This window comes from Camellia sinensis, chromosome 2 (assembly GCF_055761805.1).
Source record: "Camellia sinensis isolate YWXY chromosome 2, ASM5576180v1, whole genome shotgun sequence".
NCBI lineage: Eukaryota > Viridiplantae > Streptophyta > Magnoliopsida > Ericales > Theaceae > Camellia > Camellia sinensis.
Genome location: NC_138962.1, coordinates 113,395,946 through 113,408,270, shown reverse-complemented (window position 1 = coordinate 113,408,270; position 12,325 = coordinate 113,395,946). Strand labels below are relative to the sequence as shown.

The following is a 12,325-nucleotide window of genomic DNA, read 5'->3' as shown; positions in this document are numbered from 1 at the left end:
ACCTAACCCTGCAAACTTTCCCAAACTGTCCTACATTGAAATACTGCCACCATCTTCAACATTTTATTAATATTATGCTTTCAGGGTTTTGGAAGGAAGTGATGATGGAGGTTCCAGTTGGCGTGCTTTAGATAAACAAAGTTCTCAGATGTTCAAAAACCGTTTCGAGCGGAAGACATTTAAGATTAGATCAGTGGGTTTCCTAGCTAATGCATTCAGGTAAGTCTTCTCTTGGAATGAACTCAACCGTTCTTTTGTAATCTTGTTTTTTCAGATAGTTTATAAAAATATAAAGTAAAAAAATTACCATTGCAGGTTCAGGTTTCTGGCAGTTCGTGATCGTCAAGCAACTTCACGGTTTCAATTGGGTAGCATTGACCTCTATGCAAGCGGTTAATGTTGACTGTTTATCTGTTTATCAAAAACCAACGAATATTATTTTCCATTGTTTATGTTGTGCACTAATATTATTTCCCTGTCTACTTGAAAAGAAAACAACTAAACTGAACCGATAACTCAATGTCTGTATTAGCCTTTTTAAGTAGTTATTCACCAATTCCATAGGTACTGGAACGTGTGGACTGAGGTTGTGAATTAAGCAATGGAATATCCATTTAAGTTTGTATTGAGCTTGTGGCTGACCATGCACTAATAGATTTCTTGGTTCCTTTTCAAATGGGTTATTTATTTCTGATTCTTGTCAAGCTGCAAGTATGATTCCAGACCAGACATTACAATTTATGTAAGGTCTCTGCTTTGAAAACTCATGCATATGATTTTTTTATTTTTTTTCGAAAATTTATAGGAGCATTTTTTTCTTTCTTATGCATCCTGTAGTCAACTTCTGACATTGTATTATATATCTATTCTATTATATAAAACACAAATTACCCATATGCAAATGTCCAAATTTTTTTATTTCAAATTTTGGTTTTTTATTCTATTACATTTAGTTTTTTTCACGTGTCCATGTCACTATTTGCACATTCTCAAATGTTTTTACCCAGTTTGGGATCTGCAAAGTGTTTCTCTAACCGACTTGTCGCTCTAATCCGCCTTTGGGAGACATGTTTTTTGTCAACCTTTGACTTTTATCCCTTCATGTTTAATTTTTCTAGTTTATTTGTCTATTTTAGCAAGAAACCAAAAGCAGATACGGTACATTTGATTGGATTTTTCTATGATACATGAAGGTGATTTTCATGTACCAGACATAATTTGGATTATTAGATCTGAAAGTAAAATAAATTTAACTATTGATTGGTAATAATTAAAATCAGATTAAGAAATCTAGTTTGTTTTGTAAAAGATAAGGTAGTTTTCAATGGTTTTGAAACTAAAAAATGGTTTTTAACTTATAACAATAACTAAGTATACTTACTATTTGATATGATCATACTTACTACTTTTAATAACTATGCTTACTATTCAATTATTAATAAAATACACTTAACCGGCTACTCAGGTAACAGGCAAACTTAAAAAATTAAGTTATAATAAATTTTCAAAACCTCTAAAATAAATATAAAATTTATAAAATAGAATTTAAGAAAAAAATACACAAAATAAATGTGAATTTTATACATTTTATTATAATTTATTACATTTTATGAAATACAATTTTTTAAAAATTTATTTATCTACTTAATGGCAATAAATGAAACCTAGTTTCCTTTCCATTTACAACACTTGAAAATAATAAATGCAATTAATGAAGATGTGATTACTAAAATATAGGAAAATTTAAAATTTATTTGAGGATTCCATAAACAAAATTTTATGTTTATTTTTAATTATAATCTTATGTTTTTTTTGAAGTTTAAAAATTTTGAATATGTAAAATTTTTTAACTTCCCATGATATTTTGAATTTATAAATTTTAATGTTTTGTTGGAACAACATTTCACCTAGTTAAAAGAAAAATTATGAGATTTAAGTGGTAAGAAAAAAAAAAAAAAAATCAAGTTTGATGAAATAGTAAATGCAGTCTTAAGTTTAGTTTAAATGATTGATTAATCAAGTCTACTAAAATAGTAAGTAGAGTCCCATTGAGTAGTAAGTATTGTTTAAGTGATGAGTCAAGTCTGATAAAGTAGTAAGTAGAGTCTCATTGAGTAGTAAGTGTAGTTTAAATGATAAAATAGTAAGTATGGTTTAAAGGAGTGGTTTCCAACTTACTGTAACAACTAAACACACTTACTACTTAATATGGTTGTACTTACTATTCCACATAACTACACTTACCATTCAAACATTAATAAAATGCACCTAACGTCTAAAATAAATATAAAATTTATAAAATAAAATGTAAACCAAAAAAAAAAAAAAAAAATTGTACAAAATAAATATGAAATTTATAAATTTTACTCCCTCTGTCCCAAAATAATGGTCCTTTTTGGGAATCCAACTTTTTTAGTAATACAATTATCGTACTTTAAAAAAGTTGATTTTCCAAAATTACCCTTTTGATAGTATATTTTTTGGGAATATCAATGTCATAATTGTATTTTTTATATTGTTTATTAATTTAAAAGAATGGCAAAATAAGAAATCTATATTATTTTTGTACTTGATTTTCGAAGAGGGACTAATATTTTGGGACAATAAAAAATAGAATAAGGGATTAATATTTTGGGACGGAGGGAGTATTATAATTTTTTTACATTTCATCGAATATGATTTTTTATTATTATTATCTACTTAATGGCAATGAATGGGAATAAATGAAACTAGTATATTTTTCATCTACCACAATAAATGCAATTAATGAGAAATTTGATTAACAAAATATAGGAAAATTTCAAATTCATTTGAAGATTCCATAAACAAAATTTGATGTTCATTTCTAAAACTTTTGAAGATTTTTAAGATAGAATTGTTGTTGATCTGGAACTCCTTAGGTAAGTCTCTCTCTCTCTCTCTTTACTTTCACTTCCATTATATTTTGAATTTATAAATTTTATGTTTTGTTGGAACAACATTTCACCTAGTTAAAAGAAAAATTATGAGATTCAAGTGGTAAGAAAAAAAAAAAATTAAAGTTTGATGAAATAGTAAATGTAGTCTTAAGTTTAGTTTAAATGATTGATAAGTCAAGTCTAATAAAGTAGTAAGTAGAGTCTCATTAAGTAGTAAGTATTGTTTAAATGAGTGATAAGTCATGTTTGATAAAGAGCAAGTACAATCTTATTGAATAGTAAGTGTGGTTTAAATAAGTGGTAAGTCAAGTCTGATAAAGTAGTAAGGAGAGTCTCACTGAGTAGTAAGTGTGATTTAAGTGAATAGTAAGTCAAGTCTGATGAAAAAGTAAGTACAATCTCATTGACTAGTAAGAGTGGTTTAAATGGCTGATAAGTCAAGTTTGATAAAGTAGTAAGTACAGTCTCATTGAGTAGCAAGTGTGATTCTGATAAAGTAGTCAGTACAACCTCATTGAGTAGTAAGTGTGGTTTAAATGAGTTTTAAGTCAAGTATGATAAAATAGTAAGTAGAGTCTTATTGAGTAGTAAGTGTTGTTTAAATGATTGACAAGTCAAGTTTGATAAAGTAATAAGTAGAGTCTCATTGAATAGTAAGTGTGATTCAAATAAGTGGTAAGTCAAGTCTGATAAAGTAGTAAGTACAATCTTATTGAGTAGTAAGTGTGGTTTAAATGAGTGATAAGTCAAGTATGATAAAATAGTAAGTACAATCTCATTGACTAGTAAGTGTGGTTTAAATGGCTAATAAGTTAAGTTTGATAAAGAAATAAGTAGAGTCTCATTGCGTAGTAAGTGTGATTATAATAAAGTAGTAAGTACAGTTTCATTAAGTAGTAAATGTGGTTTAAATGAATGTTAAGTCAAGTCTGATAAAATAGTAAATAAAATCTTATTGAGTAGTAAGTGTTGTTTAAATGACTGATAAGTTAAGTTTGATAAAGTAGTAAGTAGAGTCTCATTGAGTAGTAAGTGTGATTCAAATGAGTGATAAGTCAAGTCTGATAAAGTAGCAAGCACAATCTTATTGAGTAGTAAGTGTGGTTTAAATGAGTTTAATTACCATTCAAAAACACAACACTTACCATTCCTTCTTATTCTACTTGCAACACTTACCATTCCTTCTCATTCTACTTGCAACTCTTTGTGACTTAACTTACCACTTACCATCCATTTTACCACCTAGTATTGTACTTACCATTTTTTACTTACTTTTTCTTAATTAATTTGTTTATGCTTATTACAGATGGAAGACAGCACTGAGCAAAACAAGAATAACATTATATATGAACTAGATGATGACGACAGTAATGATGGTGAGTATAATTCATAATGAAGATGATATCGTCAATTCTAATGATATTTTAACTGAAAGAGATATTAAGTGTCTAGATGAATTAACTGAAACGGATGTGTTTAAAATGACATTTGATTCGGAAGAAAACAGAAAAAGATTTTATAATTCGTATGCTAAGGTGAAAGGCTTTAGTATTCGAAGGGATCAGTTGTATAAGAACAAGAATAATATGGTTATATCAAGGAATTGGGTATGTTCAAAAGAAGGACATAGACAATCCAAATACCTTGAGGTTGAAGAACGTAAAAGGGAACCAAAACAATTAACTACAGTTGGTTGTCATGCTTGTTTTCGTATCAAATACAATCGGAGTACTTCCAAATATAAAGTGAATGAATTTTTCAAAGAGCACAATCATTCCATGATAGGGCCTCTTGGTGTTCAATTTCTTCGCTCACACCTAAATGTTACGAGTTCCGACGAGGCACAAGGCAATGCAATGCATCATATTGGTATAAGGATAAGTCACATTATGGACTTTGCTACACAACAAGCAGGTGGCTATGAGAATGTTGGGTTCATACAGATGGACATGTACAACCATTTTTGGGACTGAGCGTAGAGCTCAAGTTGTCGATGGTGACGCAAAAGGTGCTTCGGCTTACTTATGTGGTAAAGAAGAGCAAGATCCAATGTTTTATTATAAATATGATGTAGATGAAGAAAATCGATTAAATAATTTGTTTTGGACTGATGGTGGATCTCGAACAGATTATTTGTGTTTTGGTGATGTGTTGATGTTTGATACTACGTATTGGACAAATGTGTACAAAAAACCTTTTGTGATACTGCAAGGTGTGAGCAACCACTTTATGGGCTGATGCATACCTCCATGGACATTTCTTTGCTAGTGCAAAAAGCACACACCGTTGTGAGAGTATGAATGCATTTTTGAATCGATTCCTAAAGGTGAGCCTAAGGCTCTTTGAGCTTGTAAGGGCATATGATAGAGCACTTACAAGACTTCGCCATAATGAGGCTAAGGCACAATCTAAAACTGAGAATACCACTCATATTCTTTTTACAGGTATGAAGAGGATTGAAATACATGCAGCTGATATATTTACTCGTGCCATATTTTTCAAATTTTGCGAACAAATAAAATCTGAGCAAGTGTTATTTATGTCGGGAAAGACTGATGTAGAAGATGTTCACGTATACTATTTGTCTATGTATACACATCCAGAATCCACATGGAATGTACAATATCGGCCAAGTGATAATGCCATGAAATGTTCTTGTTTGCATTTTGAATCATGTGGAATACCATGTTCCCATATGGTATCAATCATGAACATGGACCATTTGAAAGAAATTCCCTATAGCTGTATATTACAAAGGTGGACAAAAAATGTCAAGTCTTCCACTTTACTTGGTAAGACCCCTTTTCCAGAATGGGTTACGCAAACAACACGGTTTGGTGCATTGTGAAGTGCATGTACTGAGATGTGCTATTATGCTTCGCACTTAACCGATGGATACGAAGAAGCTAGAGATGTAGTGACAAACTTATGTCGAATGAAAGATTTGTATGCCCAACATGTTGAAGGAAATGGAACAAAAGGAAAAAGTAATGTTGAAGGGACATGTTTGCATTTTGGTGTTGGTGATCCTCCCTTTGCAAAGACGAAGGGGAGTTATGTTGTTGCAAAGGATAAGTTTTCAAAGCCAAGAAAATGTGGTCATTGCAGGTATCTAACAATTTAATTTATCTAGTAAGTGTATTCAATTATAATTAAATTTATATACTAAGTGTAATGTGTTTTGTTAAAGAGGTACTGGTCATATGAGGAATAAGTGCCCCAAACTAGGTTAAAAAATGGTGGTTATAGAAAATGAGAATGTTGATACTTTTCCTACACAAGATACTTATGTATCAGGAGCAAGAATGTTGCACCAAGAAGGTGGTTTCAATGTTGACCTTATTTTTACTAATAATGACTACAATATAATGGGATGTGGTTCCAGTGGGCACCCTACTTTTGCTGAAACTGACCACAATATAATGGGATGCGATTCCAATATCTATCCTAACTTTGTGGTAATAATTTTTTATTTAACTTTTATTTACAAAATTTATGCTTGAGAATTTATTAATTATTGGTTACATTATGTAGGTATGTACATGCTCAGAAACTCCTGACAACATTGATGGCCATGTCGTAGGAGGGACAATTGACTTGTCAAAGTGATTGTAGCAATCTTCGAGACAATCAAAGAAATCAACCTTATATTTTAATTTTTTTTGTGACATTTATATTTATAAGGCATATGACTTTTTACATGTATAAGACAAATGATAGTGTAAGACTTTTACCATGCTCAAACACAATACTTACCACTACGATTTCATTCACCATGTTCATAACAACATAATAGTAGGTAATGTAGTAAGTGGAGTCTATTTTAAGTGGTAGTAAGTGAGGTTTATTTGAGTGGTAAGTTAAGCCCAACAAACTGGTAAGTAGAGTCTTCTTGACTAGTAAGTATGGTTGAATAAAATGGTCAACCAAGAGTAATGAAGTAGTAAGTGGAGTTTATTTGAGTTGTAGTAAGTAAGGTTTATTTAAATAGTAAGTGAAATGTAAAAAAGTGGCATGACTTACATTTATAGGGCAATGCTTACTACTTGTTCTTATGCTACTTACCATTCATCAATACAATAATTACCATTATGATTTTATTCACCATGTTCGTAACAACATAATGGTTTTCCACGAACATATGAACTATTTGGCAAATAGTTTACAAATTCATCATCATATTCATTAGAGAAGTCTGAAATGTCTGGATCAGAAACTAGCAATGGATTTTCAATGATTGTTGTGATAGCACTGTCACAATGAAAATGAGACTTTTTCTTGGCATATTCAATGTAATGAAATCTATCCAATCTTCGTTGCATCTGTGTATTCTCTCTCTGTAGCCTTGATATGACTGTTGCATCATCGCATGATTTGTTTTTGCATAGTTCAGCTGAACGTGCCCTTAGAATTTGCAGCCCATGCCATCGACAATATATCTTAAGTTCACAACGTTTAACCCACTAGGCTTAGCCTAGTTGGCCACCATACCTTTCTTAGGGTTTAGTCCCAAGGAGGTCATGGGTTCAATTCCCCTTAGGGGGGTTGAATTAAGGGAGTGCAAGTACTTATGTGCTTTGCCAAGGGTGGGGAGATTTCCTCCCATAGGTGCTAATCTAACAACTAACAACTAACATTTGTCGATCAAAAAAAAAAAAAAAAAGTTCACAACGTTTTTCGAAGAGGTCTTTCCATTGCAAGTTGTTTATATCAACATTGACCCCGTGTGGTGGGCGATCGTATGCATGACTGACAATTATGTGACCCACATCTGATTGCCATGGATCATGCATGAAAAGAGGTTTATTATGGAAGTGACGTTTGGTTCCATACCACGTCTTTCCTAATGGATCAGTATAGGAACCTATTGTTGGAGGTGTTTGAAAATCATCATCGCTACCATGACTAAATGTAGAGCTAGATAATGCAATATTTTCAGATTTTCGTTTGGGCATTTCGAGTACTTAGGCTTGTAGTGAAGTGTGATGTATACAAGCGAGGTTAAATAAGGGTGTCACATGTGATCTATTAGTATTATTTTAATCATTGTTAATAGTCACATGTGAATAGTCATATGTACTAGTGTCATGTTCAATCATTTGAATGGTGAATAGTCATATGTACTAGTGTCATGATCAATCATTTTCAGTAGTCACATGTAAATTATATGAGCCTCATTCAGCACTAAGTGGGGTTTAATTGAGTTGCAAATGAGATTTATTTAAGTGGTAAGTCGAGTGTCATTAACTAGTAAGTGTGGATTAATGAAATGGTAAGCAAAGAGTAATGGAGTAGTAAATGGAGTCTATTTGAGTGGTAGTAAGTGAGGTTTATTTGAATGGTAAGTGAAGTGTAAAAGAGTGGTAAGTGGAATCTCATTGATAAGTAAGTATGATTGAATGAAATGGTAAGTTAAGAGTAATGAAGTATTATTTTAATCATTGTTCGTAGTCACATGTGAATGGTCATATGTACTAGTGTCATGTTCAATCATGCTCAATCATTTGAATGGTCAATAGTCATATGTGCTAATATCATGATCAATCATTTTCAGTAGTCACATTTAAATTATATGAGTCTCATTCATCAGTAAGTGGGGTTAAGTCGAGTTGTAAGTGAGATTTATTTAAGTGGTGAGTGGAGTGTCATTAACTAGTAAGTATAGTTGAATGAAATGGTAAGCAAAGAGTAATAAAGCAGTAAGTGGAGTCTATTTGAGTGGTAGTAAGTGAGGCTTATTTGAGTGGTATTGAAGTTTTTCCAACATAGAGATTCTCTTTTTAATCACATCATCTGTCTAATGTACTAAACGAGGTGCTTGTCTACTTGCACATGGACTAACAAAATCCACAACATGTGTCACATGCTCAACGTAGAATAACTACATGATATGGTTATGTAATGATTAGTAAGTTCAAGAATGCACTAAATAGACAATCATTTGTTTACTGTGATTTAGAAACATATCATGAGAAAAAACAAGCAACCTCGAATTTCTCATTGCTCATTTCTTTCTCCGTTGTCCTTGTACTTTCGCACACCATTGACTAAAAAGTCTAAGATGAGTTTGACCAATTTAACTTATGTAAAGCATGCATATCTTTCAAGGTATGGAGAAAACAACGATTTATTGACAACTCCGATGTGGGGCACAGAAGGGAACCTAGAGTGTACAATGCAAATCTTCCCTTAAAATTATCCCTGTCTACTTTCATATTAGACAACTTATTCCTTAAAGAGCTTAATGAAATAGAACCATACTTCTTAACACCATGCTTGTTCGACAACTATTCAATATCAGTGTGGTTCCCATTTACTTTTATAATTGATCCCTCACAAGGAAGTCCTAATATGTGGCTTACATCAAATGGTGTTATCATTAATTTTTTACCATGCACGAATAAACACCGAGATGTAGGATCAAAACAACCAACCAACCATTCACAAAGTTGTCGTGGCAATCTCGTGCATTTGAGCTCTAATAAACCTCCACAACCAATTGATTTGATAGCTTCTTTTTGTAATGGTTGAAACAATTGTATTAACTTATAAACTGAGTTCAATGCTGTCCGAGTTGTCATGGTTAGCTAAACACAATAACAACAAATACATTAGACCAAATTTAAATTCCAAAACATACTATGAAAATTTAATCCTATATTAAAACACTACAATTAAACCATACTATTAATATCATTAATTTTTTTAATAGTGTTCTTTCATTGCATTCTATAAATATTGGGTATATATACTTTTAAGATTACTCACCCAAGTCTAGCAAAAGCACCCAAGTCCCAATTACTCACTAATAGGACAATTAATCAAGCCTACATATCCCTCCATTCTTCTATAAACAAAAACAATAATAAAAATGGGGCCATCATGGGCTATCTTGCTTTGAAAAAAAAAAAAAAAAAAAAAAAAAAAATCACAAATGGGACCACATGAACTATCTTGCTTTGAAAAATAAAACCAATAAAGCATATGAGACCACACAAAAAATTCATAGCCACATATAGACAATCTCCATAGCAAACTAGTAATACATATGTGACCACCATGGACTATCTTACTTCAAAATAAAATAATAGAAATAAGACCAAAAAAAAAAAAAAAAAAACACAAATGGGAATACCATAGACTATATTACTTTTAAAAATATAAACAATAAAGCATGAGACAATACAAAAAATTCATAACCACGAGAAATTAATAAAAAAACTCAACTATTTATTGTCTAACAAAAAGTGTCAAAGTCTCATTATCCACCAATAAGACAATTTGTCAACCATTCATGTCCCTCCATTCTGAAAACAAACAAGAGCATAAATGATAAAAGAAAAAAAAGAAAAAAAAAAAAACACAAATGGGACCACCATGGACCATCTTACTTAAAAAAAATAAGTAACAAAGCATATGAGACAACCATATACCTAGTAATCTAGAAAGATTTGGGGATTGAGGGAAAAAATCCCACCTCCAACCAGATACTAAAAATCCAAAAAAAATACCATACATAAATATTAAAAAAATCAATATATATATATATATGATTTTTTACCCTATCCAAGATTTTCTAAAAATAAAAAAAAATAAAAAAAAACCACTTTGCTTCAGAGTGTTCACACGTCAAATTAGTTCAAATTTAGAATAAATTAATAACTAAACTGGTTTCTACGATTTCAGAAAAATTGAAATCGTAATTAAATGCTAAATCAAAACTGAACCATAAAAATTGATTTGGTTCGGTTCGATTTGATTCAATAATTCTGAAAAGTTAATATAATAATAAGTATATTATATATTGTTTTGGTAATCAAACTAAGTTGGTTAGACCAGTTTAAAACAAACAAAAAATTGGAAAAAAAAAATCTAAGAGGCCATGTGAAATATTTAAAAAATTGTAAAAAAAAATATGATTATTGGTTTATTAGTAGTAGGATGTGGAGGATGTTTCATGTTTGACAAGAGTATTTAAAGGGGCTAAATCTGCAATTTTGAAGGGGCTAAACCCATCTACTTTTGTCGAACAAAAAAATCAAAAAAGAAGAAGAAGAAAAGGTTTTATAAAGCAGAGATACCCCTCCCCCCCTCCCCTCCCCTCCCATCCCAAAAAAATAAAGCCAACTTATCTATCTACTTTTGCCTTTGATTTTGAACAAAAAATTAGGGAAAAGAAAAAAGGTTTAGAAACCAGAGAAACCCCCCCCCCCCAAAAAAAAAAAAAAACCAATTTACTCATCTACTTTTGTCTTTAGTCTTGAACCAAAAAAAAAAAAAAAAAGAACACTTTCCACATGATTGAAGTTGATATTTCCAAACCCTACCCAAGAAACAAGGCAGGTAGTTTTGTGGAGCCTACAAATACAAAATGCCCATTCTATCTCGAAAAATGTTTGGGATTTGTTTTGGAGATAACCCCCACGCCCCCAAAGTGATCCTAGCCCTTCATGTAAGTGTGGGGTCCACATCATGAATGGTTCAAATTTGTGAGGGTCTTGTGAAGGTGAGGATCTCCATCATTAGTCATTCTATCTTTCTTTCTCTCTGTCGTATGTGCAATTATTTATTTATTTATTTATTTTTTGATATGCATATTCACTACTCATTATACTACTCTAGGCAAATATGAAACTGAATGAAAAGAAGTTTGCATCTCAATTATGGACTGAGTGTAAAAATCAGAAGGAAAAAAAAAAGTTTAGAAAGAAAACCATTTAATTCTTTCTCCTATCAAAGGAAGCCATTAATAGAGCTTCTGGTCTTGCCAAGGATCTTCAGGGCGATAAGTGACGAGAATCAATGCTGAGGTTGCGCCGGTGGTGGTAAAACAACGGTATCGAGGCGGTGAGAGGCTAGTGGGGTGTGAGAGAGAAGGGTTTATAGAAACCCTAACGCACAATAGAGAGAGAGAAGAATAGAGTAAACAAAGAACACAGTAGAGAGAGAAGAGGGGTCCTAACACAGTAGATAGAGAGAGTGAGAAGAAGAGAGTAAACAAAAATAACATAGTAGAGAGAGAAGAGAGTACAAGATGAACAGTACACCACCGGTTGCTTTTTATTTTTTATTTTAAACTAATTTGTTTTGATTTTGGATGGCTAAGATTTAAAGATTCAAATCTAATGTTTCAAAATTATTTTCATGTATGGTACCCAAATACCATTTTTGGGTACCATAGTCGGACCCCATTTGATTTGATATTTATATGTGTGTGTGTGTGTGTGTGTGTTTATCCATCTTAACATGAAAAAAGATTTCCATGTCCTCTCTGTAGCTCTCTGCTTAGAGGTTTTGTCTGAATTGCTCTTCCCTTTCCATTGATGACCCTTCAATCTTTAGCAAATTCAATCGTAAGAGTGGATAATATATATATATATATATATATTTGATTCTAAACACTTCTT

At 31.6% G+C, this 12,325-nt stretch overlaps 1 protein-coding gene across 3 annotated transcripts in view; it reads left to right on the top strand.

The window, feature by feature from the left end:
* PNG1 (peptide-N-glycanase 1) overlaps window positions 1–676 on the top strand; it is a 44,950-nt gene extending 44,274 nt beyond the window's left edge. For all 3 annotated transcript variants that reach the window (XR_014361543.1, XR_014361542.1, XM_028263342.2), the window contains 2 exons: window positions 85–219; window positions 316–676. Coding sequence is in view for 1 of the 3 variants with exons in the window: in XM_028263342.2 (XP_028119143.2) it covers window positions 85–219; window positions 316–397 (217 nt within the window). In the remaining 2 variants the exon portion in view is untranslated. The remainder of the gene's footprint in view (window positions 1–84; window positions 220–315) is intronic.
* Window positions 677–12,325: the final 11,649 nt, after the last annotated feature.